The sequence below is a fragment of the Capra hircus genome, chromosome 4, assembly GCF_001704415.2.
Source record: "Capra hircus breed San Clemente chromosome 4, ASM170441v1, whole genome shotgun sequence".
NCBI lineage: Eukaryota > Metazoa > Chordata > Mammalia > Artiodactyla > Bovidae > Capra > Capra hircus.
In genome coordinates, this window is record NC_030811.1 from 89,808,223 (window position 1) to 89,834,937 (window position 26,715).

General features: G+C 43.7%; 1 protein-coding gene across 5 annotated transcripts in view; it reads left to right on the forward strand.

Annotated features, from left to right (window-relative positions):
• CDCA7L (cell division cycle associated 7 like) overlaps positions 13,652 to 26,715 on the forward strand; it is a 53,136-nt gene continuing 40,072 nt past the window's right edge. For 2 of the 5 annotated variants that reach the window (XM_018047332.1, XM_018047333.1), the window contains exon 1: positions 19,801 to 20,000. In XM_018047332.1, coding sequence (XP_017902821.1) covers positions 19,977 to 20,000 — 24 coding nt within the window. In that variant the 5' untranslated portion in view covers positions 19,801 to 19,976. Of the gene's footprint in view, positions 13,673 to 19,484; positions 19,760 to 19,800; positions 20,001 to 26,715 lie in introns of those variants that run through there. The other 3 variants (XM_005679029.3, XM_018047335.1, XM_018047334.1) reach the window with 3 other exon arrangements.

The window sequence follows — 26,715 nt, forward strand, 5'->3', positions numbered from 1 at the left end:
TTCCCTCCCGATTCATCCCACCCTCTCCTCTCCCAGAGCCCACGTGTCCCGTCTCTATGTCTGTGTCTCTATTCCTGCCCTGCAGATCGGTTCATCTGTACCATTATTCTAGATTGCATACATATATGCGTTAATATATTACATTTGTTTTTCTCTTTCTGACTTGCTTCACTCTGTATGACAGACTCTAGATTCGTCTAGATCACTGTGAATGCCCCAGTTTCATTCCTTTTTATGGCCAAGTAATACTCCATTGTGTATAGGTACCGATTCTTTATCCATTCATCTGTCCGTAGACATTTTAGGTTGCTTCCATGTCCTGGCTATTGAAAATATTACTGCAATATATGTTGGGATGGGTGCATCTTTTTGAATTTTTTTTTTTTCAGGGTATATGTGCAGCAGCGGTATGTGTACAGTATATTGCTGAGTCATATGCTAGTTCTGTTTTTAGTTTTTGAGGATTCTCCATGCTCTTCTGTGTAGTGGCTATATAGATTTACGTTTCCATCAGTAGTGCAAGAGGGTTTGAGGTAATGATGTTGAGCCTCTTTTCATGTGTGTGTTTGGCCATCTGTATGTCTTCTTTGGAGAAATGTCTATTTAGCTATTATGCCTATTTTTTTTTATTGGACCTTTTTTTTTTTTTTTTAATTGAGCTGCCTGAGCTGCCTGTATATTTTGGAGATTAAACCGCTATCAGTTGCTTTGTTTGCAAATAGTTTCTCCTGTTCGAGAGCTTGTCTTGTTCATGGTTTCCTATGCTGTGCAAAAGCTTCTATGTTTGGTTAGGTTTCATTTGTATATTTTTGTTTTTATTTTCATTACTCTGGCAGGTGGGTCAGAAAGGGTCTGTTATTTATGTCCAAGAGTGTTCTGCCTGTGTTTTCCTCTAAGAACTTTATTGTGTCAGTTATGTTTTGCTGCATAACAAGTCACTCCCACTTTTGTGTCTTTAAATAGCAAACATGTACTCCCTCGTGGGTTTCTGAGGGTCAGGAAGCTGGGAGTGGCTCAGCTGGGAGGTTGCTGCGGCCCTAGCTCTCTGCAAAGGCTGCGGTGACCTGGAGGCTTAGCTCCAGGAAGCCGCTCCAGGCTCACTCTTGTGGCTGCTGGCGGGTCTCTGTCCCACGCAGGCTGTTGGCCACATACTTCACCACAGTGCCTCCTCATACGCTGCCTGAGTGTCCTCACAAAGTGAGGAAGCCTCCCTCAGAGTGAGTGATCCGAAAGAGAGAGACCATGATGGAAGCCACGGTCTCTCTGTTGTTACTTTTGTTGTGTTTTGCTTACCCCAGCAAGTCCTATTTCTCACATATGCCACAGATCTCTTGTGGGTGGGCATAGAGTTCTGCTCATCACAGCTACCAAGGCTGATGGAAATTCCATCTTCACACGCACTGCCATGATTGTAGAGCCAGGGAAGAGGAAATACGCTGAACCACATGCTGGCTTTTAAAAAGTAGTATTATTTTCAGGATTTGAAGTAATTAAAGACTCAGGAAGTTGCCAAAACAGTACTGAATTTTTAATCTTCCGCTGAGAAGCAGGCACCTCTTCCAAATAGAGAAGTGCTTCTGAAGCTTTGTCCCCTGAGCTCTGTTTATAGGCCTCAATCAGCTTCACCATCATGGCATCCAGACCCATCTCTTCCTGGCAAATAGATGGGAAAAAAGTGGAAACAGTGACAGATTTTCTTTTCTTGGGCTCCAAAATCACTGTAGCCATGAAATTAAAAGATGCACCTTGGAAGAAAAGCTATGACAAACCTGGACAACATATTAAAAAGCTTTGCCAATAAAGGTCCATAGAGTCAAAGCTATGGTTTTTCAAGTAGTCACATACAGATGTGAGAGTTGGACCATAAAAAAGGCTGAGCACCAAAGAATTGATGCTTTCAAACTGTGGTGCTGGAGAAGACTCTTGAGAGTAGCTTGGACTGCAAGCAGATCAAACCAGTCAATCCTGAAGGAAGAGCAGACTCATTGGAAAAAACCCTGATGCTGGGAAAAATTGAGGGCAGGAGGAGAAGGGGGCAGCAAAGATGGTTGGATAGCATCACCGACTCTACAGACCTGAGTTTGAGCAAGCTCCGGGAAACAGTGAAGGAGAGTCAAGCCTACCATGCCGCAGTTCATGGGGTTGCAAAGAGTCAGACATGACTTAGCAACTGAACAACAGCTTCACCAAGTCATACAGTTCCAAGGGTTCTACCCTTTTTTCTGAAGCTAGCAGCTCTAATCTGAAAGGGACAGGTGGTTAGGGTCTTCCCTGGTAGTTGGGCACTTCCCTGGTAGCTCAGACAGTAAAGAATCTGTCTGCAGGTCTGAAGACCTGGGTTCAATCCCTGAGTTGAGAAGATCTCCTGGAGAAGGGAATGCCAACCCACTCTAGTATTCTTCCCTGGCAAATCCCATGGACAGAGGAGCCAGGTGAGCTCAGTCCTGGGGGTGGCAAAGAGCTGGAAATGACTGGGCAACTGGCACACATGCACAGAGGTTCTAGTCGGAAAAGGACAGGAGGTTGAGGCACAAACATTAAAACAGGAACTCTACCTAAAAGTAACCATGTACCACATATGTAAATGCACTGAAAAGAATGAGGCAGACACACACCACTGGCTCAAGATCCCCTTTGGGAGCTGATATGTGTTGGGGTGACAGGACTGAAGAGGAACACTAAGGTTTTACTCTCTTTATGTCTATACAGTTTGAGTATTTCAGGAGAATGTATTTGTGTATTATATATGTGATTAATTTTTTAAGGAAAAATACAGTAGTCAAAAAATTTTATCCTTTCTTTGTAATCTACCCCTGTTTTTAAAAATTGATTATGCAGGTAGAGTCACATCCATTAAAACATCTCTCAGATCCATTTGCACCCCCTACTTTGTACAAACCTATCAGGCATGATCCAACGTCTGCCTGGCTGTCTCCAAAAGTCTGGTGGCGCTTTAGAAGCCCTTGGTCCCTCAGTTTTTCTTTCTGTTTTGGCTTCAGGTGTGGGATACTGGTCAAGACCACTGGTCCATGGCCCAAACTTTAGGCCTTCACCGACTTCAGCGATCCTTGGTTACCCAGACCGCCTCAGCTGTGTGTTTCTGAGAAACCAGGGAACCATGTCTGGGGTCACCTTGCCCTCAGCTCAGATCTCTTTAATCACCGGGCAGAGACAGGTGGGAGTCAGGGGAAAACATTAACATATCACTCCCCGTGGGCGTCAAGGCTGTTCCGTCTCCCCAAGAGTGCTCAGCGTTCTCTGCTGTGGCTCTAAATGCGACCAGGGCGCAATGAGGGATGGGAGTAAGACCAGTCCCAGGCATGATACCAGAGTTCCTGAGCTGCAGACCGAGGGGAAACATACACCCAGAACACACAGACACACACACCGCACACGGACACACACTGGACACACAGACACACGATGGACACACAGACACACGCCACACACACAGACACCATACACACAGACACACACAATGCACACACACCATACACACAGACACCATACACACAGACACACACCCTTCACACACACACCATACACAGACAGATGCCATACACACAGATACACACCGCACACAGAGACACACACCACACACACAGACACCATGCATACAGACACACACACCATACACAGACACACACAATGCACACACACCATACACACAGACACCATACACATAGACACACACCCTTCACACACTGCACACAGACACACACTGCACACAGACATACACCACACACACACACACACACACACCATACACACAGACACACACACCCTTCACACACACACACCCTTCACACAGACACACACTGTACACACACTCACCATACGCACAGATACACACGCCATACACAGACACACACAATACACACACCATTCACACACACTGTGCACACACTCACCATACACACACATACCCCCTTCACACACTGCACACAGACATATACCACACACACACACACCATACACATAGACACACACACCCTTCACACACACACACCCTTCACACAGACACACACTGTACACACACTCACCATACACACACACCACACAGACACACACAATACACACACACCATACACACAGATACACACTGTACACACACTCACCATACACACACACCATACACACAGACACACACAATACACACACACCATTCACACACACTGTATACACACTCACCATACACACACACACACACACACCCTTCACACACTGCACACAGACACACACCGCACACAGACACACACCGCACACAGACATACACCACACACACACACACCATACACACAGATACACACGCCATACACACAGACACACGCAATCCACACACCCTTCACACAGACACACACTGTACACACACTCACCATACACACAGACACACGCACTGTACACACCGACACACACTGCACACACAGACACACACCATACACACAGACATGCCATACACACAGACTCACACAATACACACTGACACACACCCTTCACACAGACACACACCCTTCACACAGACACACACTGCACACACACACACTGTACACACACTCATCATACACACAGACACACACTGTACACACCGCACACACAGACACACACTGACACACACCATACACACACACTGCACACAGACATACACTGTACACACACTCACCATACACACAGACACACACTGCACACACAGACACACGCAGCATAGACACACACACAGACACACACAATACACACAGACATACTATACATACACATACCATACACACACACACTGTACACAGAGACACTTGCACCATATACACAGAGATACACCATATACGGAGACACACTATACACACAGCTACACATCGTACACATACATAGACACACACTGTACACAAAGACACACAGAGAGAGTAAATTATCAATTTATTTTCCAAAATCCTAGCCAAAAGAAAGTGGTCAGATAGGAAAAGAGCAGATACAGTCAATCTTAGAGCAGCTTCCCCTAACCCTGGAACTCAGAATCTGTGAAGGACCAGAGGCTCTGTGGTGGTCCAGGGCAACCGAGAAGCCTGATTTCGTGCCTCTCTGCTGGCCTCTCCACAGTACTCTTCAGGAAAAATGCGCTCAAATTCACTGTTTCCTGCTTCTATTTAAGGAAATACCTTAAAATGTCTAGCTCAGGAAAATCCATTTCTTTTTTGTATGCAGTGTTTATTAGTGCCTTTTCTCTCTTGTTGGTGTCAGTTTTGTGGAGGCTTGTATAAGTTGTATATGTTTTCCAGGAATCAGCTTGATGTTTCTATATTGCCTTTGTTGTTCACTTTATTAGTTATTTTATTATTTCCTTCCTTCTGTTTGAATTCTTGAATTCACTTTCTTGTTTTGTTTTTTTTGAAACTTGAATCCTTAGATCATCTGTGTTGAATATGTCTTGAATTCTAATGCATTTTTAGGCTGTACATATTCACCAAATTTGTCTTTAGTTGCATCCCCCAAGTTGTGATTGACAGTGCTCTGGATATTTTTATTGGTATTTCATATTTTATATTCTCTTTCATTTGAACTCACAAGTTCAAATGAAATTTTTTCTTTCTATTTTTGGTTTCTTTATCTTTCTATTGTTGATTTCTAATTTGTTTTTGCATTGAGATTAGAGAATATGATAGATGTGATTTTGATCCTGCAAATACTTCATTTCATTATTGCCTATCAGTATCAGTAAGGATTTGTTAATTTATCTTTGTAGTTCTTAACATTTTTGTATATATTTAAGATTATTTTGACAGATACACAAAACCACATAATTATTATAAATTCTCAAGGGACTATTCTGTTTATTATACAATCTCTCTTAATCCCTGCAGTACTTCTTATGCACTGAATTGTGCCCATCTATTGAAATCCTAACCCAGTACCTCAAAATATAACCATCTGGAGGTAGGGCCTTTAAAAAGTTAATTGAGGTAAAATGCAGTTCTATGGGTGGGTCCTAATCTAACAGGACTGGTACCCTTATAAAAGGAGGAGTTTGGGAGGCAGACACATCCATGCACAGAGGAAGACCGTGTGAAATGCAGTGAGAAGACGGTCATCTGCAAATCTGAGAGAGAGGTCTCAGGAGAATCCAAGCCTGTGGACAGCTTAATCATGGACTTTTAGCCTCCAGAATTGTGAGACAATGACTTTCTGCTGTTTGTCACCCAGTCTATGGTATTTTGTTATGGAAGCCCTGGCAAGTTAATGCAGTGCTTTTTATCCTTTATTAAATTAAAGATTTTAAAATTTAAAAAATAAATAAATAAATAAAAATTAAAAAAAAATAATGCTGTATTAGCTTCCATTGGAGAAGGAAATGGCAACCCACTCCAGTATTCTTGCCTGGAGAATCCTGTGGAAAGAGGAGTCTGATGGGTTGTTGTCTGTGGGGTCGCACAGAGTCGGACACGACTGAAGCGACTTAGCAGCAGCAGCAGGTTCCATTTGTTTATTATTTATCAGGTATATCATAAAGATTAGTAAGAAAGAACAAATGTGTGGTTATCTATAGATGCCATGATTATATAGATAGAAAAGCTAACAACATTTTACAAACATTCCTACAACTAGTGTGTTTAACAAGATTTCAGGGTAGAGTCAATATACAAAAGTCATTTGCACTTCTGTATACTAGCAAGAGACAATTGGGAAATGAAATTAGAAAAAAATCCAAGGGGAGATGAAAAACCAGACGATTGAATATATAAATTGGGAGCCAGTGGATGAGGTTGACTAGAGAAAGAGGTTAAATCAGTCAGGAAAGTGGTTCCAGGGTTCAACTGTGGGCATTCCAGTGTTTAGAGGTCAAACAGGAGAGGCAGAGACAGCAAAGGAGACTGAGCAGGCGTTGCCAAGTAGATAAAGAACCAGAGAAGATGGCATTTCAGAAAAGAGAGAGGAGAGGTGGCCAGTTGAGCCCATTGCTTTTGAGAGGCCGTGAATGATAAAGACAAGAAATGACCATCTTATTGACAACATGAATAACCTTGTAAATGTTGACTGAAGCCCAATTAGTTTGGGTTCCTGACTGAGCAGGACTAGGACTAGCTACTCCAGGCAACCCTGACTGAAGGTTTTGTTGTCAAGGATGAATAGGGTCTGGAAGGGGACTGTGGGCTCATGGAAGGTTTTCCTGCCTGCCTGCCATCCTTTCTTTCTTTTTCTCTCCCTCCCTCCTTATATCCGTCCTTTCTCCCTCTCTCTTTTCCCCTCCCTCCCTCCCTTATTTCTTCAGTCTTTCCCTCCCTTCCCTCTTCTTTCTTGCAGTTACGAGACTGTTTCAGTCCACTTAGATTCTAGAGAGGAATTGATTATTGTAGATGAGGAGGGGAGAATTGTAGAAATAGAGTCCTGGGGAGGAAGAGAAGAGATTGCGCTAGGGCCCAAGAAAAGGGGCTGATCTTTGATAGAATCAGGGTCATGGCTGACACTTTAGGCTCCGATACACTAGGCTGGTCTATCTTGTGGGAGCTATCGTGATTGTTTATCTATTTTTTGCCACTAAATGTGAGAAAAGGTCATTAGCTGACAGTGATAGGGGCATAGCGTGAATGCGATTGCAGGAGAAAGAGAAGTTCTAAGTGTGAACTAGTATTTGGGGAGGGAGGGAGGTAAACACACCAGGAAGATATGATCAGATGGATGAGGAATATTGAGAACCTGTTTGAAATTTATGGTTGTGGAATTAAAGTGAAACTAGATAATATTCAGCTACGTTCATGCAGGCATGAAGTAGTGGAATGTCTGCACTCTATTAGGGAGGACACTTTGATGGGCAAGTAGGACACAGGAGAGAAAATCCCTGAAGTCAAAGGTAAGGAGGTGACTAACGTGTCGTGGAATCTAGGCTGTCTAAGGAGGAAAATGAGCAGACAGGAAGATGGATGTGACAGCCCTATCAGGGCCAATAGAGTGAAGGCTGAAAGAGGCCAGAGTGATGCTGAGAAAGGAGTATTAGAGCTGGTGAGCTCTAGGTGTTGGAGGTAACTGTCAGAGGGTGAGATGCTTGGAATTATTATTTCAGAGGTGATGCCGGTGTTTGTGATGACAAGCTCAAGTGTATGATTGTGGGAAAGAGTGACCAGGGTGAGGTGGAAGGAAGTGTCACGGAGATGCACAGTTATTAAGCCACTGCCTCTAAGCTCCAGACTCACCTTATGTACTTTCCCTGGGATGCTAGGGCTAGGACTTTGCAAATAAGTTTTTGCTTTGCCAAATAGCTCCCTGTTACACTTCACCAACAGTTAGAACTGGACATGGAATGACAGACTGGTTCCAAATAGGGAAAGGAGTACGTCAAGGCTGTATATTGTCACCCTACTTATTTAACTTATATGCAGAGTACATCATGAGAAATGCTGGGCTGGATGAAGCACAAGCTGTAATCAAGATTGCTGGGAGAAATATCAATAACCTCAGATATGCAGATGCAGCTGCTGCTAAGTCACTTCAGTCGTGTCTGACTCTGTGTGACCCCATAGATGGCAGCCCACCAGGTTCCTCTGTCCTTGGGATTCTCCAGGCAAGAATACTGGAGTGGGTTGCCATTTCCTTCTCCAATGCATGCATGCATGCTAAGTCACTTCAGTCATGTTCAACTCTATGCAACCCTATGGACAGCAGCCCACCAGGCTCCTCTGTGCACAGAATTCTCCAGGATAGTATACTTGAGTAGGTTGCCATTTCCTTCTCCGATATGCAGATGACACTTCCCTTAAGGCAGAAAGCAAAGAACTAAAGAGCCTCTTGATGAAAGTGAAAGAGGAGAGTGAAGAAGTTAGCTTAAAGCTCAACATTCAGAAAACTAAGATCATGGCTTCTGGTCCCATCACTTCACGGCAAATAAATGGGAAAACAGTGGAAACAGTGACAGACTTTATTTTTGGGGGGCCCCAAAATCAATGCAGATGGTGACTGCAGCCATGAAATCAAATGACACTTACTCCTTGGAAGAAAAGTTATGACCAACCTCGACAGAATATTCAAAAGCAGAGACATTACTTTGCCAACAAAGGTCCATCTAGTCAAGGCTATGGTTTTTCCAGTAGTCATGTATGGATGTAAGAGTTGGACTATAAAGAAAGCTGAGTGCCGAAGAATTGATGCTTTTGAAGTGTGGTGTTGGAGAAGACTCTTGAGAGTCCCTTGGACTGCAAGGAGAGCCAACCAGTCCATCCTAAAGGAAATCAGTCCTGAATGTTCATTGGAAGGACTGATGTTGAAGCTGAAACTACAGTACTTTGGCCAGCTAATGCGAAGAACTGACTCATTGGAAAAGACCCTGATGCTGGGAAAGATTGAAGGCGAGAAGAGAAAGGGATGATGGAGGATGAGATGGTTGGATGGTATCACCAACTCAATGGACATGAGTTTGAGTGAACTCTGGGAGTTGTTGATGGACAGGGAGGCCTGGCGTGCTGTGATTCATGGGGGTGCAAGAGTCGGACACGACTGAGTGACTGAGCTGAACAGAACATTCTGCCAAGAGAGGAGTCTAGAGAGAGTGAGTAAGGCTGGGGGAGGAATAGGGGGCTTGCTTCTTCCTGTTTCCGTCACTATTATGGCAACAGTGTTTCTCACCCAGGCAGCAGTTCCTTCCCATAGTAGTAGAGGAGTTCAGTTTGAGTGTTTCCTGCCCTTGCAGAATCCGGTTTACTGAGCCCCTCTCAGAGACACCAGCATCAGCCAAGCAACACTGCTCTTCAGAGACGTGGCTTCAACTCTTGAGGCCCTCCTCTTTGGGCCTATCTCTTACGATCCTAGCCCCTCCCTGGCTCCACCCTGACCTAGGGATGGTAGATGGCTCCTGCAATTGAGGTCTCGGTGATACCTTAGTATTCTCTTGTCACCTTTCCAGTTTCCTTGTTAAAAATTCTACACTTAGCTAACAGCTCTTCATATTGAATTCTCTGTGTCAAACAACTGGCATGGTTCTCATTTCCTGACCAGACTCTGACTGACACAGGATGTGAGGATGTGAAGGAGCAGAATACTTGGATGTTGATGTCAGCAAGAATGGTGGTAGGAATAAGGGTGGAGACCAAGGCAGTGGTCTCCAGAAGTGAAGAAGGCAGAAGTGAAAGTAACCAGTGAACGTGAGGGATGGACCACTGCAGGAAGAGGGGCATCGGGTACTAAAGTCTGCTGGAGTGTTTATATTTAAATGTTTAACTTGAGATCTTAGTCTCCACGGTTTAGGCTCAAAAGTGTATTTAAAATCCAGCAAATTCTTTTCACAGGTGACTTTATTTTTTAAAATTTAAAAAATTATTGAAATATAGTTGATTTACAGTGTTGTGTTGTATAAACAAAGTAATTCAGTTATATATATATTATATACACACACATATATAATATGCTGCTGCTGCTAAGTTGCTTCAGTCGCGTCCAACTCCGTGCGACGCCATAGACGGCAGCCCACCAGGCTACCCTGTCCTGGGATTTTCCAGGCAAGAGTACTGGAGTGGGGTGCCATTGCCTTCTCCGCATATATAATATACATTCTTTTAAAGATTCTTTTCCATTATAGATATTACTAGATATTGAGTATAGTTTCCTGTCCTATATAGTAGGTCCTTGTTGTTTGTTTTATATATAATGGTGTGCATATGTTAATCCCAAACTCCTAAATTATTCCTCCCACCCCTTTCCCCTTTGGCTATCATACATTTCTTTTCTATGTTCGTGAGTCTATTTCTGTTTTGTAGGTAGGTTCATTTGTAACATTTTTTAGATTCCACATGTAAGTCATACAATACTTGTCTTTCTGACAGACTTCACTTAATATGACAATCTCTACAGATGACATTATTTCAATCATTTTATGGCCATAGGTGCACTTTAATGACATCTTCTCCTACCTGGTAAAAATTAGGTCAGAGTTTCTCAAAGTATAGTCTGTGGGTTTTCTGTACTAAAACTACTAGAATTCTTGTTAAATATGCAGATTCCTGATCTACACAAGTAGGGAGACCCAAAACTGAGAGGTGTCCCAAATAGTATGATTTTAATGTTAAAACCAGGATCAGTTCAGTCGCTCAGTCGTGTCCGACTCTTTGCAACCCCATGAATCGCAGCACGCCAGGCCTCCCTGTCCATCACCAACTCCCGGAGTTCACTCAGACTCACGTCCATCGAGTAAGTGATGCCATCCAGCCATCTCATCCTGGGTCGTCCCCTTCTCCTCCTGCCCCCAATCCCTCCCAGCATCAGAGTCTTTTCCAATGAGTCAACTCTTCGCATGAGGTGGCCAAAGTACTGGAGTTTCAGCCTTAGCATCATTCCTTCCAAAGAAATCCCAGGGCTGATCTCCTTCAGAATGGGCTGGTTGGATCTCCTTGCAGTCCAAGGGACACTCAAAAGTCTTCTCCAACACCACAGTTCAAAAGCATCAATTCTTCGGCACTCAGCCTTCTTCATAGTCCTGGACAAATCGAAGGTGGTCGGTCAGCCTAATGCCAGACCTACTGAATCTAAATCTTAAAGGGCAGGGCTGACGTCTGCCCTTTGAATAAGTGTCTCAGATGGTTCTTAGGCATACTAACATGAAAATTAACACCCTAGGTATCTCCGGGCCTGATAGTCTAGGTGAACCTCTTTCCTGCTGGGCTGCACACTGCCTCCTATTGGGTGGCATTCTCTGATCAAGGAAGAGTGTCTCACTTTCTTGTCGTGGCGTGTTATGGAAATCCTGGCTGGAAATCACTCCAACTGCTGATAGTATGATCTTGAGCATATAAAAAGTGAATCACACTTCTTTTGATTTCTTTTTTTGGTCCTTATAACAAGATGTACCACCATTGATTTTTCATGGCAGTGTGGGCTGGCCATGAGTAGCAGAAGCCTGTCCGTCCTAGAGTGTCCCTGGCACATATCCATTGTTAGTCAGCTTAGGCTGCTATTGCGAAATACTATAGCCTGGGTAGTTTTAAACAACAGAAATAACAGAGCAACATACAAAAATCAATTGCATTTCTATTGGTAGCAGTGAACATATGGAAGCTGAAATTAAAAACCACTTATAAATACTATTTACAGTTGCTACAAAGAAAATACTTAGGTGTACACTTAAAAATATGTACAGGATCTATATGCTGAAAATTACAAAATGCTGATGGAAGAAATCAAAAGAAGACAAGTAAATGGAGAGATGAAACTTGATCATGGACAGGAAGAGCCAACATATTGAAGAAACTGTAATTGGAGGAGACTGGTACTGAAGCCAAGCTCAGCTGCTCACTGCTCAAGAGATAAGTGTTTGTGGAAAAGGAAAAGTTGCTGTATTCAGGAGGCCAGCAACCTGGGGAGATGGTGGACTAATGTCCAAGACCATCTCCAAGTTGCCAACTGGGAGACGGAGATTTTAAAGGCAGTGTAAAGGAGAGGGCTGCAGGGCACGTGATCACCTCAAGCATGATCCTCAGATTGGTGGGCATCCAGGTGAAGTCTCAAGCATCACCAGTCTCCATGCATGTGGTCAGCAGTTTTCACTTGTAGAGGTTTGCTTCCTGATTCCTGTAAAAACAGCTTCGGAATGTGTATCTGATCTTTACCTATTATCTTTCAGGAACTGGGAGTTTGGTGACTCTGCTGGGTGACTGGTTTATAGTCTAAATTGTTGCCATTTCCCCTGCTCAACAGTTAGTCTTTGTTTCTACATCTTCACATTTCCTAATCCTTAACTCTTAAGCCAGCCTGCTTGCTTACCATATCAACTCTCCCCTAATGCATCTATAGGCTTAGTGCATTTCCTGTCAAAATTCTAGCAACATTTTATGTTGATATAGGTAAGCTTATTTTAAAATTTATATGGAAAGGCACAGACCTTAGAATAGTTAAAACAATCTTGACAAAGATAAATACAATGGGAGGAATCACTCTTGATACTAAGGCCTTTACTATATGGTTGAGTGTATAGTGTGATACTGGTAGAGGGATCTCAGTGGAATAGAATAAAGAACCGGAAACAGACTGACACATGCATGCTCAGCTGACTTTTGACAAAGATGCAAAAGCTATTCAATGGAAGAGGGATAGCCTTTTCATCAAATTGTGCTTAAAATATTGGGTATTATAGGAGGATAAAAATGAACCTTGACCTAAATGCCACACCTTATGCAAAAATGAATGCAAAATGGATTGCCGACTGACATGTAAAATGTAGAATTATGAATTTTTAGAAAAAATGTGGTAAATCTGATCAAAACAAAAAACTTCTGCTCTGTGAAATCACATGTGAAGAGAAGGGAAAGATAAAGACTGGCAGAAAATATTTGCACACCACATATCTGATAAAAGACTAGTATCTAAAACATAAAATGAATCTCACAACTGAACAGTAAAAAAAAAAAAAAAACCCAGTCTAGAGAATGGGCAAAAGACACAAACTGACACGTTATCAAAGAGGATATAACAATGACAAATAAGTACATAAAACATGTTCAATATCATTAGCCATCAGGGAAATGCAAATTAAAACCACACTGAGACATCACTATACACCTCTCAGAATGGTTGTTTTCTTTTTTAAAAGTGACACCACCAAATGAAGAAGATGCATTTGGAACAGGTTATTGGATCCTGGAGAGGAAATTGGATCGTTCTCCCAGTGCTGGCAGGAATGTGAAGTGGTACAGCTGGTCTGGAAAAGTCGGTCAGTTTCATATAAAACTAAACTTGTAAGTACCACAGGACCCAGTGAGAGTACTCTTGGTCATTTATTTCAGAGAAAGGAAAACTGCGTTCACACAAATGTTTATAGCAGCCTTATCTGTAATACCTCCAAACTAAAATCAGCCCAGATGTCTTTCCACAGGGGAGTGGTTAAAACCCATGGTATATACATACCATGGGCTACTACTCAGAAATAAAAAGGAGCAGACTATTTGATAGCTGCCACTGCTATCTGGATTAATCCCCAGAGAATTGTGCTGAATTTGACAAGCTAATTGCAAAAGCTGACATACTGTTCTCCAAAAGGTTATGTAACATTTTTGAAATTATAAAATTTTAGAAATGGAGAATAGATTAGTGGTTATCAGGGGAAGGAAGTCAGGGTATGGGTGGGGGATAGGTGTGCATGAGGAGGACCTGGGTATAAAAGGGCCGCATGACGGATCTTTGTGGTGTTAGAAGTATTTTGACTGTGGTGGTGGTGGATGCACAAATCTGTACATGTGATGAAACTGTATAGGTCTAAACACACACACACACAGGTGCAGGTCAAGCTGGGGAAATCAGAATTGGATTAGTGAACTGTATCCAGGATGGGACGGTGTACTATAGTTTCTCAAAATGTTACTGTTGAGAGAAATTGGGCAATAGGTACATAGAACCTCTCTGAATTATTTCTTACAACTGCATGTTGTAGGGAAGGGAAAGTTCCCTTCTGTTGCTTTTGGTTCTTTTGGCTGGTATAATAATTAAGTTGACACAAGACAGATTAATAGGACAACAAAAACCCACACTTAATTTTTTATGTATGTAGGTTTCATGGGTATGGCACATCAGAAGTGACTGAAGCAGGCTATTATATACCTTTTTAGGTGAAGAATCAGTTATGAAGATTTGACAAAACAGTTTGGGCTTATAGTAGCAGACTAATGAAGAAGTAACAAAAGCGTTTGTTTACACAGCTTCCTCTACCCTTTCCCTATCTCCAGTAAGATGCCTTCCCTCCTTTGAGTGGGGAGGACTCCTTCCTGTGGGAGTTTTGTTTTCTGCTCTCAGGGGAACAAAGGAGGGTCAGGGTGTTCTTCTTGGACTGGCTTTTTCTCAAATAACTCTAATTCAAAATAACCAATATGCCTAAGTGACATATTTGGGATGGTCTGTTGTGAACCCCATCAATGTGAACTTAAAATAACCTCAGTGTTTACTTGAAGCTCTAAGTGGGAGAGGGAGTGGTTGTTAGAGATCTCCAATGACCAGATGCCTGCAGAGATCTGGAATGGGGTTGCTCAGCAGCCATGTTGGGCAGTCAAGATGCTGGAGCAGGGGCCATTAGCACAAAGGGCTTGGCTCAATTCCAGGGTTTTAGTTAAAAGATCTGATGAGGGTTAAGACACTTAAACACTTTCAAGCATTTACAGTTTTACTCAGAAGTTAAACTTCAAAATTCACAGGCTGATTTTAGCTTGTGACATCTGCCTAATAAAGTAGTTTATTTTGCCTCCCCTTTTTTCTTTTTGATTTTTTAAGTGAAGGATAATTGCTTCACAGTACTGCATTGGTTTCTATCAACATGAATCAGCCATAAGTTTACCCAAGTTCCCTCCCACTTGAACATCCCTCCCACCTCCCTCACCATTCCACCTCTAGGTTGTTTGAGCCCTAGGTCATACAGCAGATTCCTTTTTCTCCCTTTAATAGGAGTAGTAGAAAGCAAAAGACAAATTTATGATGCCAAGTAAATGGTCTGCTTGGATTGCCTTCCTCTTCAGTTTCTACCTTGTGGCTGAATTCCCTTTCTGGCTGTAATATAGACACTTTTTTACCTTTTCTTAGAACATGGTTTTTAGGCCATGAGTACATTCTAGGCACTAATAGCCTATAGAACATGAGCAGTTTTTGAGAAAGTAGACCTCCACAGCTTATTATTGTTGTCTTGGTTTCTGTTTGATTGCTTCACTTTTCTTCCAACAATGGGGTAAGTGTATTTCGAGAATTAAGCATAATAGCTTCTGGCCATCACATCTTTGAACTTTGCTAAGGAATTGCAAAAATGATTTCTCTTTACATAAGAAATCCTCTCAGCCTTTCTTGAGCTCTGTGGAGAACTGTAAGCTCTGGTAGATAAAGTGCCTGACAATTTGGAGAGTTTAGGAAGAAAGTGGAGAGGAAAGATGGAGAGGGAGCAATTGCAGAAAAGAGATAAGGGGGCTGGTATGTTGCTTTTCTTAAAAAAAAACAAAAAACAAAAAACTTGCCTTCAAATATAACATTTTAGCTTTTTTGGTCAGAGTCTGATTGAAACAGTGCATCTTCTGTTCAGTAGAGAAGTGTGGTAAGGCTATGCCTGCAAAATGACATTCTGTAACAAGCCTTATTCAACCTGTTTTCTGAGTAGGTGGCCTCTTGTCCATATCATAGAGTTGGGATTTACTTTGGGAGTAACTGTCAGAAAGGTCGTGTTGTATTCTGTCTCCTGAACCCAACTAGGAATTTGTGGTTACTGTGTTCATTATTTAAGTCTTAAGATGAGACCTTGAATTTTATGCTGTCAGAAATTTTCCAGGGCTGGGCTCCAGTTAGCAAGGCCAGGAACTCACTTGGACTCAACAGCTGTAGAAGAATCCAGATGTGATATGTAGGTCACTGTCAAAAGCCATGAAGGACAAGGTGATTAGATTATCAGCTGAGAGTTACCACATGGGACAATTTAGCCACATTAAAGTCCTGACCATGTGTGGACTTTGGAAAAGAGAGACAAGTGGGTGGGGTGGGGTGAGGGGAAGAAGACTGTTGAAAAGGGTGCAGGAGTATTTGTGATGAAAGAAATTTATTTATTGAGGTATGGGGAAGTCATTCTGGCTAATAAATGAGTTACCTTGAATTTTATGCTAACTAAAATAGCCTGTTTGTGGCCTGTCAAACATTGTAACTGTTTAAGTTATCAAAGGAAAGGACACCTTGACCTGAAGTAAAGAACGCCCATGTTAAAAATAAGGATTAAATGCCCTTCATCCTGGAATGCCAGCGCTAGTACTCACTTGATAGAGACTTCCTTCTTAGGTGCCAAGGCAATCCTGTGCATGCTGTATATGTGTACGTGCTGGTCTGGTTTATTTGAAACCTTGAAGAGATGTATTCGTGACTGACTTAAAGTTTGTTCTTTGTTCTGACAAAATTTAAAACTGACTAAAAAATCCCTGCTTCTCCAGAGCAGTTTCTCAGAGTAATCAGTCTTCAGTTTGACTCAAATAAAACTCCAGTTCTTATTGATTGCTCATTGATTATTTTTGCTAAAACTTGCTAAAAGTGACCTTTCAATGAAAAAATACTTTCAGAAACAAATGGAGAGAATAAACCAGAGTCACAGGCATAGTAAATCAGTAGATTGGGATGATAGTCCGTAAGGAACCTCATTCTTATTTCCTTAATTAAAATGTAAATTTCTTTTATTGCCATTACTCACCCTCTCCAGAGCACCAGGCTACCCGAATAAAGGCAAAGAGAGGCATATAAAGCTCAGCAGTTCTAGACATCCGAGTTCTAACTTGGCTCTGCTAGGTCACCTTGAGCAAGTTTTTTTTTAAGCCCTCAAAGCCTCAGTTTTCTCATTTGAAAAAATGAGGATAGTATTATGTACATCAGATGTTTGTAGCGATGACTGAGTGAAATATTGCATAAATAGTTCCTAGAAGGTGGTATTCAATAAATGGTAGGATTATCACTATTGATACTCTTCAAAACTGTCCACCGCCCTAGCCTTTTCAAAGTACAGTCACATCTGATACATGTGTTCACTTTTGTAGTAATACTGTTGCATGGATTGGGCAGATATGCCATTTCCCCGTTTTACAGGTTAAAAGAAAGGAAGCTCAGTGACTCAACTTCCAGCAGTTGACTTAGATTATAACCATTGTGGTTCTTTAAGTAAGGATCAGAATCACCTGGATGTGAGCATAACTCAGATTGCTGGGCCCCACCCCCAGAGTTTGCAATACAGTAGGTCTGAGGTGAGGCCCACTAATTTGGATTTCTTTGCCAGAGCTCAGGTGATACTGTTACTGTTGATCTTAAGACTTCACTGTGCAAAGGCCAAGCTAGACTAGAGCAATGGTCCTCAAATATACCTGTTCATTAGAATCACCTGGAAACTTAATGGACTCAACAGACCTGTAGCTGCCTCAAGTCCATAGATTTTCTGCTATCACAAATGTGATTCAGTGTTAGCACTAGCATATGAAAACTTGATTATTCCAAGTAAAAAAGGATAAATCCCAATAAGTAACAACTTTGGGATTTCTACAGTCTGGGAAGTTGTGGGTTTTTTTCCCCCCAAAATATAGTATTTTTTCCATTGAAGTAAAGTTGATTTATGATGTGTTAGTTTCAGGAATAGGCAAAGTGATTCAGGTATATCTATATATCAATCTGTCTATATATCTTTTCAGATTCTTTTCCATTATATGGTATTACAAGATATTGGATACAGTTCCCAGTGCTATACAGTAGGTCCTTGTTGGTTATCTATTTTATATGTAATAGTGTGTATCTGTTAAACTCCTACTAATTTATCCCCCCTTTCCCCTTTGGTAACTGTAAGTTTTTCTGTGTGTGAATCCGTTTGTTTTGTACATAAGTTCATTTGTATCGTTTTTTTAAGATTCCACATATAAATGACAACATGATGTTTGTCTTTGTCTGACTTAGTGTGAGAATCTCTAGGTTCATCCATGTTGCTGCAAATGGCATTACTTTGTTCTTTTTATGGCTGAGGACTAGTCCATTGTATATAAATACCACATTATCCATTCATCTGTCAAGGAACATTTAGGTTACTTACATGTCTTGACTATTGTAAATACTGCTTCAGTGAACACTGGGGAGCATATATCTTTTTGAATTAGAATTTTCTTCAGATATATGTCCAGGAATGGGACTGCTGGATCATACAGTTATTCTATTTTTAGTTTTCAAAGGAACCTTCATACCACTGTAATGGCTGCAACAATTTACATTCCCACCAACAGTGTAGGAAGGTCAAAAAGTATAGCATTAAAACAAAACATCTGTAGAGCCAACTATTTAGAGAAGCTTTGTAGCAAAACCTGCTAGGACTTCAGGACAATTATCTACCACCTTCCCTAATACCTGTTTCAAGGCTTCCAAAACATTTACCAGCTTAATTCTTCACTCTTCATACTTCAACTCTAGTCTTCCCTGACCTTAGCCAAATTAAGTCCCCCTATTTTACACCACCATAGAACCACTTACCTTTCACTTCTGGCATCTATTGTAACAACACATTTACATTTATTTGCATCACTATTACTGAAATTACCACCATTATTATTAAGTAAAGGTTAATAATCACTAAAGTGGATTCATTTATTAATCAAATTATAATTACATCATTACTACATTTGTATCACGTCCGTGGCTGGCTCCTTGCCTGTAAACTCCCAACAGAGCAGGGGCCTGTTTTTTGTCCCAGCTTGTATACACAGAGCCTGACACACAGTAGTAATTGCTCAGGCAATACTTGTCAGTCTTCCTGACCTGTAAAACTGTCTAGAGGGGCTGCAAGCCCTACATGTACAATGGTATAGAACGGGCCATCTGAAGTTCCAGAGAGGTTTGCAGTTCCCGACCCTCAGGGGCCTGGGTTACCGGTTTTGCAAAGTGAGCCCCGAAGCAAATGTTTTGAGAGGCGTCGGAACCCCGCCCCTTTACAACTACGAAACAAAACAAGTTCTGAGGCAGCCCTAAAATGCTTTCCCTGCTCTGAGACACTGGTTGCTTCAGAGGCTCTGCGCTCCAGGGTACTACCTGGAATAAACCGTGCAAAGATCTGGCGGGCGCCGCAGTCGGGCGTGCCAGCTGGAGGCTGCGCCGGGACTGCCCCCTCTCATGTCTCCCGCGCGAAACCCGGCCGGACGGCTCCACTCCCTCCCTCCGCTGCAGGGGGGAGCCCGGCGCCCCCAGATTGGCAGCCACCTCGGGCGGAGCCCGGCTGCAGCCCTTCTTGCGCCGCCTGAGAAGCGAAATCCATCGGTCGCGAAGTTTGGGTTGTGTAAGCGGAAGCTCGCGGGCGGGCGCGGCGGGGCGAGTGAGCGGCGCGGGGCGCTCCCCCTGTCCCGGGCGCCGAGTGCGCCCCTCCCCCGGCCCGCCGGAGCTCCGGGCGGGGCGAGCGTGCAGCGCGGCCGCGGGCGTTCTCCGTGCGCCGGGCCCCTGGAGAGCCAGGTCCCGTGGCCGCGTGCTGGGAGGAGGCCGGAGTCCCGTGGGGAAGGATGGCGTTGGCGACGCGCTCGCAGGTGAGGGTCTGGCCGCCCGCCGCAGCCCGGACGCGCCCACGGCTGCCTTCTCTTTGCGCCTGGCTCTGCTCCCCGCCTTGGGCTGGAAACGTGGCCCTCGGCTGCCTGGTTGTGGAGCGGGCGTGCCCCGCAGGTGTGTGCGGTGGGTGTCGGGTGTTCTCCGGGCGCGGAGAGGCCGGGTGCGCCCCACGCGGGCGCTCACCGCTGTCTCGGGTGGGACCTGCGGGGTCGCAGGCCGTGCTGCTGCGGCCAGGAGCCCCCGGAGTGGACGCACTGGAGGGCAGTGCCGGCGGCGAGGCCGCAGGGACTCAGCAACTGCTTTTGCAGTGCTCGTGGGACGGGGAAGGGGAAGCTTTTTCTGTGCGCGCACCCCTCTCTGGGATTGGTACGGGGTTAAGTAAGTTTAAGTGTAATTTTCTAAAACAAAACAAAAGCAGTCGAGGATTAGGCAGTTCAACTTGGATAATGGAGTTTGTAAGGAATGGCTTTTGTATTTGTTCTAGAATTTTTGTAATTGTTTTCAAGGAACTTGTAACTGTTTGGGGAAACTGGCACCATCATTAGTCCAGGTTCAAAAACAAAAAGCCCCAAGACCCAAATTATATATACAGCATCACCCTAGTTACCCATTGTGGTTTTAACTAGGTCTTTCTTAAAATTTTCATTATCAAGGTTCCAAGTGTTACAGTGGGTGGTAGGAAAGTAGCCTTCGCCTCAGTTTTCTTTTTGACTTTGTGAAAAACGAATACACATATTTTATTCAGAGGTAAGCAGCAAAAACTTTTTCAAATGTACTAAAAATAAAAGTTTTAGAAAGGAAAGGACGTAGCTCCTGAGATCCCGAAAGATGCTTTGTGTGAGGCTTGGGGTTTTTCTTGCCTTTGTGAACACCTCTCTCACTGCTGCCTCCTTACCTTTGGCTGGTGTTCACCTCCTTTCTCCACCTGGGTACTGGGCCTCCCCAAGAATTGGCAGATCTGAAGTGGAAGGTGGTACCTGAGCCCTGACACTGCCACCTGCCTGGGTCTGGCCACACAGTCGCGCCACCGATGGTCACTATGGCCATTTGATGATTTCTGAAAGGCTTCCTGAAAGTGGACACTTGAGAAAAATCTACTGTTGTGAATGTTTTTGAGGAGTATTTTTAAACTTCTCCAATGAAGGGAGGTATTAAAAACAAGGAAAACTTAACTCAAGAAGGGGTGGGACAGGCTTAGTTAATGTTTTTATGTTTACCACTGGCCCTCACCATATAATTAGTATCCTAGGGTTTTAGGAGGTTTGGGTTTCTACTGGATTTAAGCCCTTCTGTAAGGAGCTTCCAGCCCCTTGTGAATTTCATCAGAAAATGTATTTTGATGGTGTATCCTTCCTAAGACCTGTTGTTCTGGTGGTGCAACATAACAGTTCCTGCATAGGAAATTTTAAATGTCCCAGGATGTGTACTTGGAAATGAACACTTTACTGTCAAATAATGAGGCTAATTTTCCATAGTGTTAATACTATTTAACCACGTGTACAGGTGGAGGTAAGCCACCAATTATACAAGAGCTGTTATGCACCCATTAGGGCAAGTCACTTTTTGTAAGATGATCAGGTTTTTTTTCCCTCCATCTCAGAAGACCTCCTAATTGGCAGTGCAAATTAAGATGTGTTAGGATATTTTTCAGTGGAAATGTTCATCACAGTTTACGTGTGAGGATAATTATAGTCTTATCTGAGTGGAGAATGATTCTACCGGGTGGCCAGGTGACTGCGAATAAAAGCACTTAATGGACATTTCAGGCCCAGCAAGGTGTTGAATTCATGTGGCTCTTCCCTGTACCCCCACCTCTTGCACAGAGGAGCAAGGTGAGCACTCCAGCACACCTTGAAGGGAGGCTCAGCCCAGTGTGCAGTGGGTTTTAATCCCACGCCTGCAGCAGATAATTTCCATCCCTTGCAAAGTGCAGAGCTGGAAGGGGCTTCCGTAAAGCAGCTTAGGCCCAGTGTTCTGAGTAAAGGGAAGTAGGCAGGGAGGAGACAAGACATTTGTTTAAACTCTGTGGACTCCATTCTAGCCTCTGCTTTTCTGCAGCTTCACCAGTGTGTCAGATTTTATGTCCTTTGACAGTGATCACACCTCCCATGGGCTCTAGTCCTTGTTGGGCTGACCATTGTGTCTTTGTGCTTTTGTATTGAGTGACAGGAATGATGCCCAATAAAGGCTAGGGGATGGTCCCTTACTGAGAGCACTCAGCAGAGAAGCTGGCAGGAGCCGGAGGATGGGACTGCCTTGGCTTTCTTGCAGAGAGCCTGGGAGTCGAAGAACTGACTCATTGGAAAAGACCCTGATGCTGAGAAAGATTGAAGGCAGGAGGAGAAGGGGACAACAGAGGATGAGATGGTTGGATGGCATCACCGACGCTATGGTCATGAGTTTGAGGAGGCTGTGGGAGTTGGTGATGGACAGGGAAGCCAGGCGTGCTGCAGTCCATGGGCTCACAGAGTCGGACACGACTGAGTGACTAAATTGACTGGGAGGTCCTGAATGTTGGTGTGATCTTTTTGCTCTCTTCTAGCACTGGGGTGCCTGTGGGATCCTTAGAGAAGGAAATAATACTAAATGATCTCATGTACTGCATGAGCATTCTGTCTGGATGAGGAAAGGAATTTATCTTTTTTAAAAATTTATGTATTCATTTTTAAGGAGGATAATTACAATATCATAATGATTTTTTGCCATACATCAGTATGATTCGGCCATAGACATATGTGTCCCCTCCCACCTCCCTCCCCACAGGAATTTTTCTGATGGTGATCTCACAGCCACAAAGCGGACTCATCTGATCCTCTGACTTAAAACATGTGCCCAGAGCCCCGGAAGCTGGTCACAGAGGGCGGTCATTTATGACATCTTAGAAGGCCTGCACAATGATCTGTCATTTTAATCCGTGTTTAAAAGGCCACTTGTTCTTCCTTTTGATGTACTGCTGACCTCCCACCCACAAAAGAGCTGAATTCTCAGTGGTCGGGAGAAACCTCAGCACAGCAGTTTCAATTTGGTCAGGTGTATGGGACAGAAGACCGTAAGATACTTATGTGACTTAAAACATTCAGGAGCAGTGAAGTAATGAAAGGTCATTCAGATAGAGTGGTGTAGGCATGCTGATTTTAAACTGCCCTTAAGCATTCTCTTATTACCCTGTGAACCACAGTAGAGAATTTTTACCTCCAAGATACAGTTTTGATTTGTAAAGGACATAGCTTTATGCATCAAAATGGAATCGAGACAGGCTGCTTGGGGAAGAATGTGCTGTGCTTAGTTGCTCAGTCGTGTCTGACTCTTTGCAGCCCCATGGATTGTAGCCCACCAGGCACCTCTGTCCATGGGGATTCTCCAGGCAGGACTACTGGAGTGGGTTGCCATGCCCTCCTCCAGGGGATCTTCCCCACCCAGGGATTGAACCCAGGTCTCCCACCTTGCAAGTGGATTCTTTACCATTCGAGCCACCAGGGAAGCCCTGGGGAGGAATAGAGATTAAATATTTTGGGGATCGTTTTCTTTTTCTTTGTGAAAAGCAGTGGTCTGTAGGAATTTTTAAATAGGACCATTCAGAGGCCTAGTTGGCATATAGCTGAAGTTATCATGCCAGGATAATGTTCTTCTATTGTAGTAAATGCCCTCTGCTGAGGGCAGAAAAGTAGGTTGTGAAGTCCCACAGTAAAAGAGGCCAGAGTTTTGGTTCAAGTAGTTGATAGTTTCCTGCCATCATAAACATCAGCTGATGAGCAAAAGTCCCCCTGACTGGCTTAGTTCTTTTAGAGGCTACTGGGTGCTAAGCATTAAGTCACTTATGGTGGAAGAAACCGAGACGCCTAAAACACTGTTCTTTCCCAGGACCCAGTCAGAGATCACTCTGGAGCTCCTTGGCTCTTCTGCCTTGGACAGAGTTCAGCTGGCTCCTGCTCTGAGCTGGGAGACCTCGGCGGCCTTCAGTTTTGGGGGTAGGAGACCTTAAGAGTCATCTTTCTCCCCACCCTCCAAGGAAGGTCGTGCTGTGCTAGGTACTTAACAGATTTCATCCTCACCGTGGTGATGTGAAGTAGGTTGCATTATCTGCATTTTAAAGATAAGGCTGATAGACTGATTTGCTTGGAGTAGCCTAGTGTGAAAGGAGCAGAATCAGAACTCGGTCTGCAGAGCAGGGGGCTGACTCTTGCTGCTAGACATGATCAAGGACACACCAAGTTTAAGCTGTGAATAGAAGGAGGTGTCCACCGCGTGGGGTTTTCTCACACCTTTGTCCCTCCTTTTAGAGAGAAGAGCTGGGGTGTTAACAGCAGCTCATGTAGTTCTTCTTGAGGAACTGGGCAAGTTATGCTTTGGGCAGGATTCCTTGGGTGCTGGCTGTAAAAGTCGGCTTGGGAATGTGAAGAAGATCCACAGTCTTTACACAGGATTGACTTTTAGATGAATTTTGTGTTGTACAAATAACACCCGGTTCACAGAAGCTGAAAAGGAAACAAATTGAACTGTTGCTCTACCTCACTTCTCCCTGGGTGTCATTTTCTAGTTATTTTTCCTTCCCTATTCGCCTGTGTCCAGTCACCATTTCTGCTTAAACTCTACGGTATGCTGCTGAATTTATAGTGGGATTGTTGTTTGAATCCTGCTTTCTTTAGCACTGTCCGTACTGTTTTTCTGAGGAGCTTGGAGGTCTTTACGGTTTTCGTTTTCATTCAGATGAGTGTTTTATGTATTTTCTGTTGAAAAATTTTTATTTGTAAACAAGTACATTTAAGAAACTTTGCAATGACCGTCTCAGAGTGGTGCATACTGCCTGCCCTGCGTTGAAGACAACACTGTTCTTAATTGCTGTTTCCTCATCATGCACTTACTGTTTGGTAGAACGTGCCTGCTTGTCAGTAGATGAGAACCTCTCACATACTGTCTTCCTAAGGCATTTCTCCTTTCGTTGTATTAGCTGACAGAAGGCACTTTGTGCTCAAGTTAGAATCAGGGCTCATGATAACTGGCCTGGAATAATGACTGTTTTCACCCTGAACTTAGAGCCCCCAGGCTAAGCCTTCTTTAAGGTACGGTAAGGTGAAGTCGCTCAGTCGTGTCCAACTCTTTGTGACCTCATGGACTTCTCCGTCCATGGGATTCTCCAGGCAAGAATACTGGAGTGGATTGCCATTTCCTTCTCCAGGGGATCTTCCTGACCCAGGGACTGAACCCAGGTCTCCAGCATTGGAGGCAGACGCTTTAACCTCTGAGCCACCAGGGAAGCCGCCTTTGGTCTTACTTATTTTGGCTGTAAATCATCTTCTAGGTGGCATTCCTGAAAATGTGTTTTCCTTGATGTTGTGGATGTCTAGAGATCAAACAGTAGGTTCACTCATTATAAAAGCTCTTTCTGAGAGCTTAGAAAACAAAAGTTTTTCTTGACGTGCTGGTTGTAATAGATGGGTGCAGTTTGTAAGATGTCACCACGCTGTACGCTTAAGATCTAGGCATTTTCTGGTTGCATGTTGCACATAAAACAGTATAACATGGGCCATCAGGTGTGTGCTGACACCTTTCACAGGTTGTCCTGCCCGTTGAACTGTATCCTCAGGGCTGGGTGTAGTCCAGGGATCCCTCCCCAAAGACCCCCTCTCCTGTTCCCCCAAACCCTGTATAGCAGCAGCACTGCTTGTGGGCAGCTCCCCCATGTTTAAAGCTCTGCTTCTGAGGATCCTGTGTACCTGGCAAGTGCCTTTGAGTCTTTTTGGCACAAGAGCTGGCCCTCCCTCGGCTGCCTGCTGGTAGACACCTCCTCTGCTTGGAGAGCCCAGGATTTACCCCAGGGTGATGGCTGATCACCCCAAATCATGTGGCAGGCCAAAATGATACTTATCCCAGTGAGTGAAGGGCCTGGCATGTCATACGTGCTTAGTCATGTCTGACCTTTTGGGGCCCCATGGACTGCAGACTGCCAGCCTCTTATGTCCATGGAATTTTCTAGGCAAGAACATTGGAGCAGGTTGCCATTTCCCACTCCAGGGGATCTTCCTGACCTAGGGATCGAACCTGTGTCTCCTGAGTCGCCTTCATTGGCAGGTGGATTCTTTAACAGTGGTGCCACCTGGGAAACCCCTGGCAAATCACAGCTGTTAAATATTTGTTGAATTTTTAAAGAAAGATGGTTTAGGATTGTCCGTGTATAGTGAGTGCAGGCATGAGTTATGACAGGCTAGAACAGAGCTTCTGGAAATTTTTGTTGGACTAATTCATGGTGGAGGCCAGTTTGTGCCTGCCCCGGTGGCCTGGAGGTGTGCAGTCTCACTCTGCCTTTGCAGGAGATGTTCCCATTAATCTTGTTTTATCTTTAAAAGTCATGCCTATTCCATGCTATTTTAAATTATTATTCTGGGAAAAAAAACTTCCCCTTCTCTTTCCCTCCTGTGGTCCTGAAAGCCTTCTGGCTGTTACTGAGCTCCCCAGCTTAAGCAGCACGGAACTGCCAAGTATAAAATTTAGAACTCGTACCTTTAATAAGCTCTGAAATAAATATCTACCTGCCCACCCCCCCAACCTACTCCATGCTTTTACTTAAAGCTCCATGACTCTGAGGGTGGTTAAGTTGAGGGCAGTGGGGCAAGGGGGGAGCTATCATTGATACTGAATTCTCTCAGAATATTTTTTTAATGCAAAATGCCTAGTGCCCTTTATTTTGTTCTCCAGTAA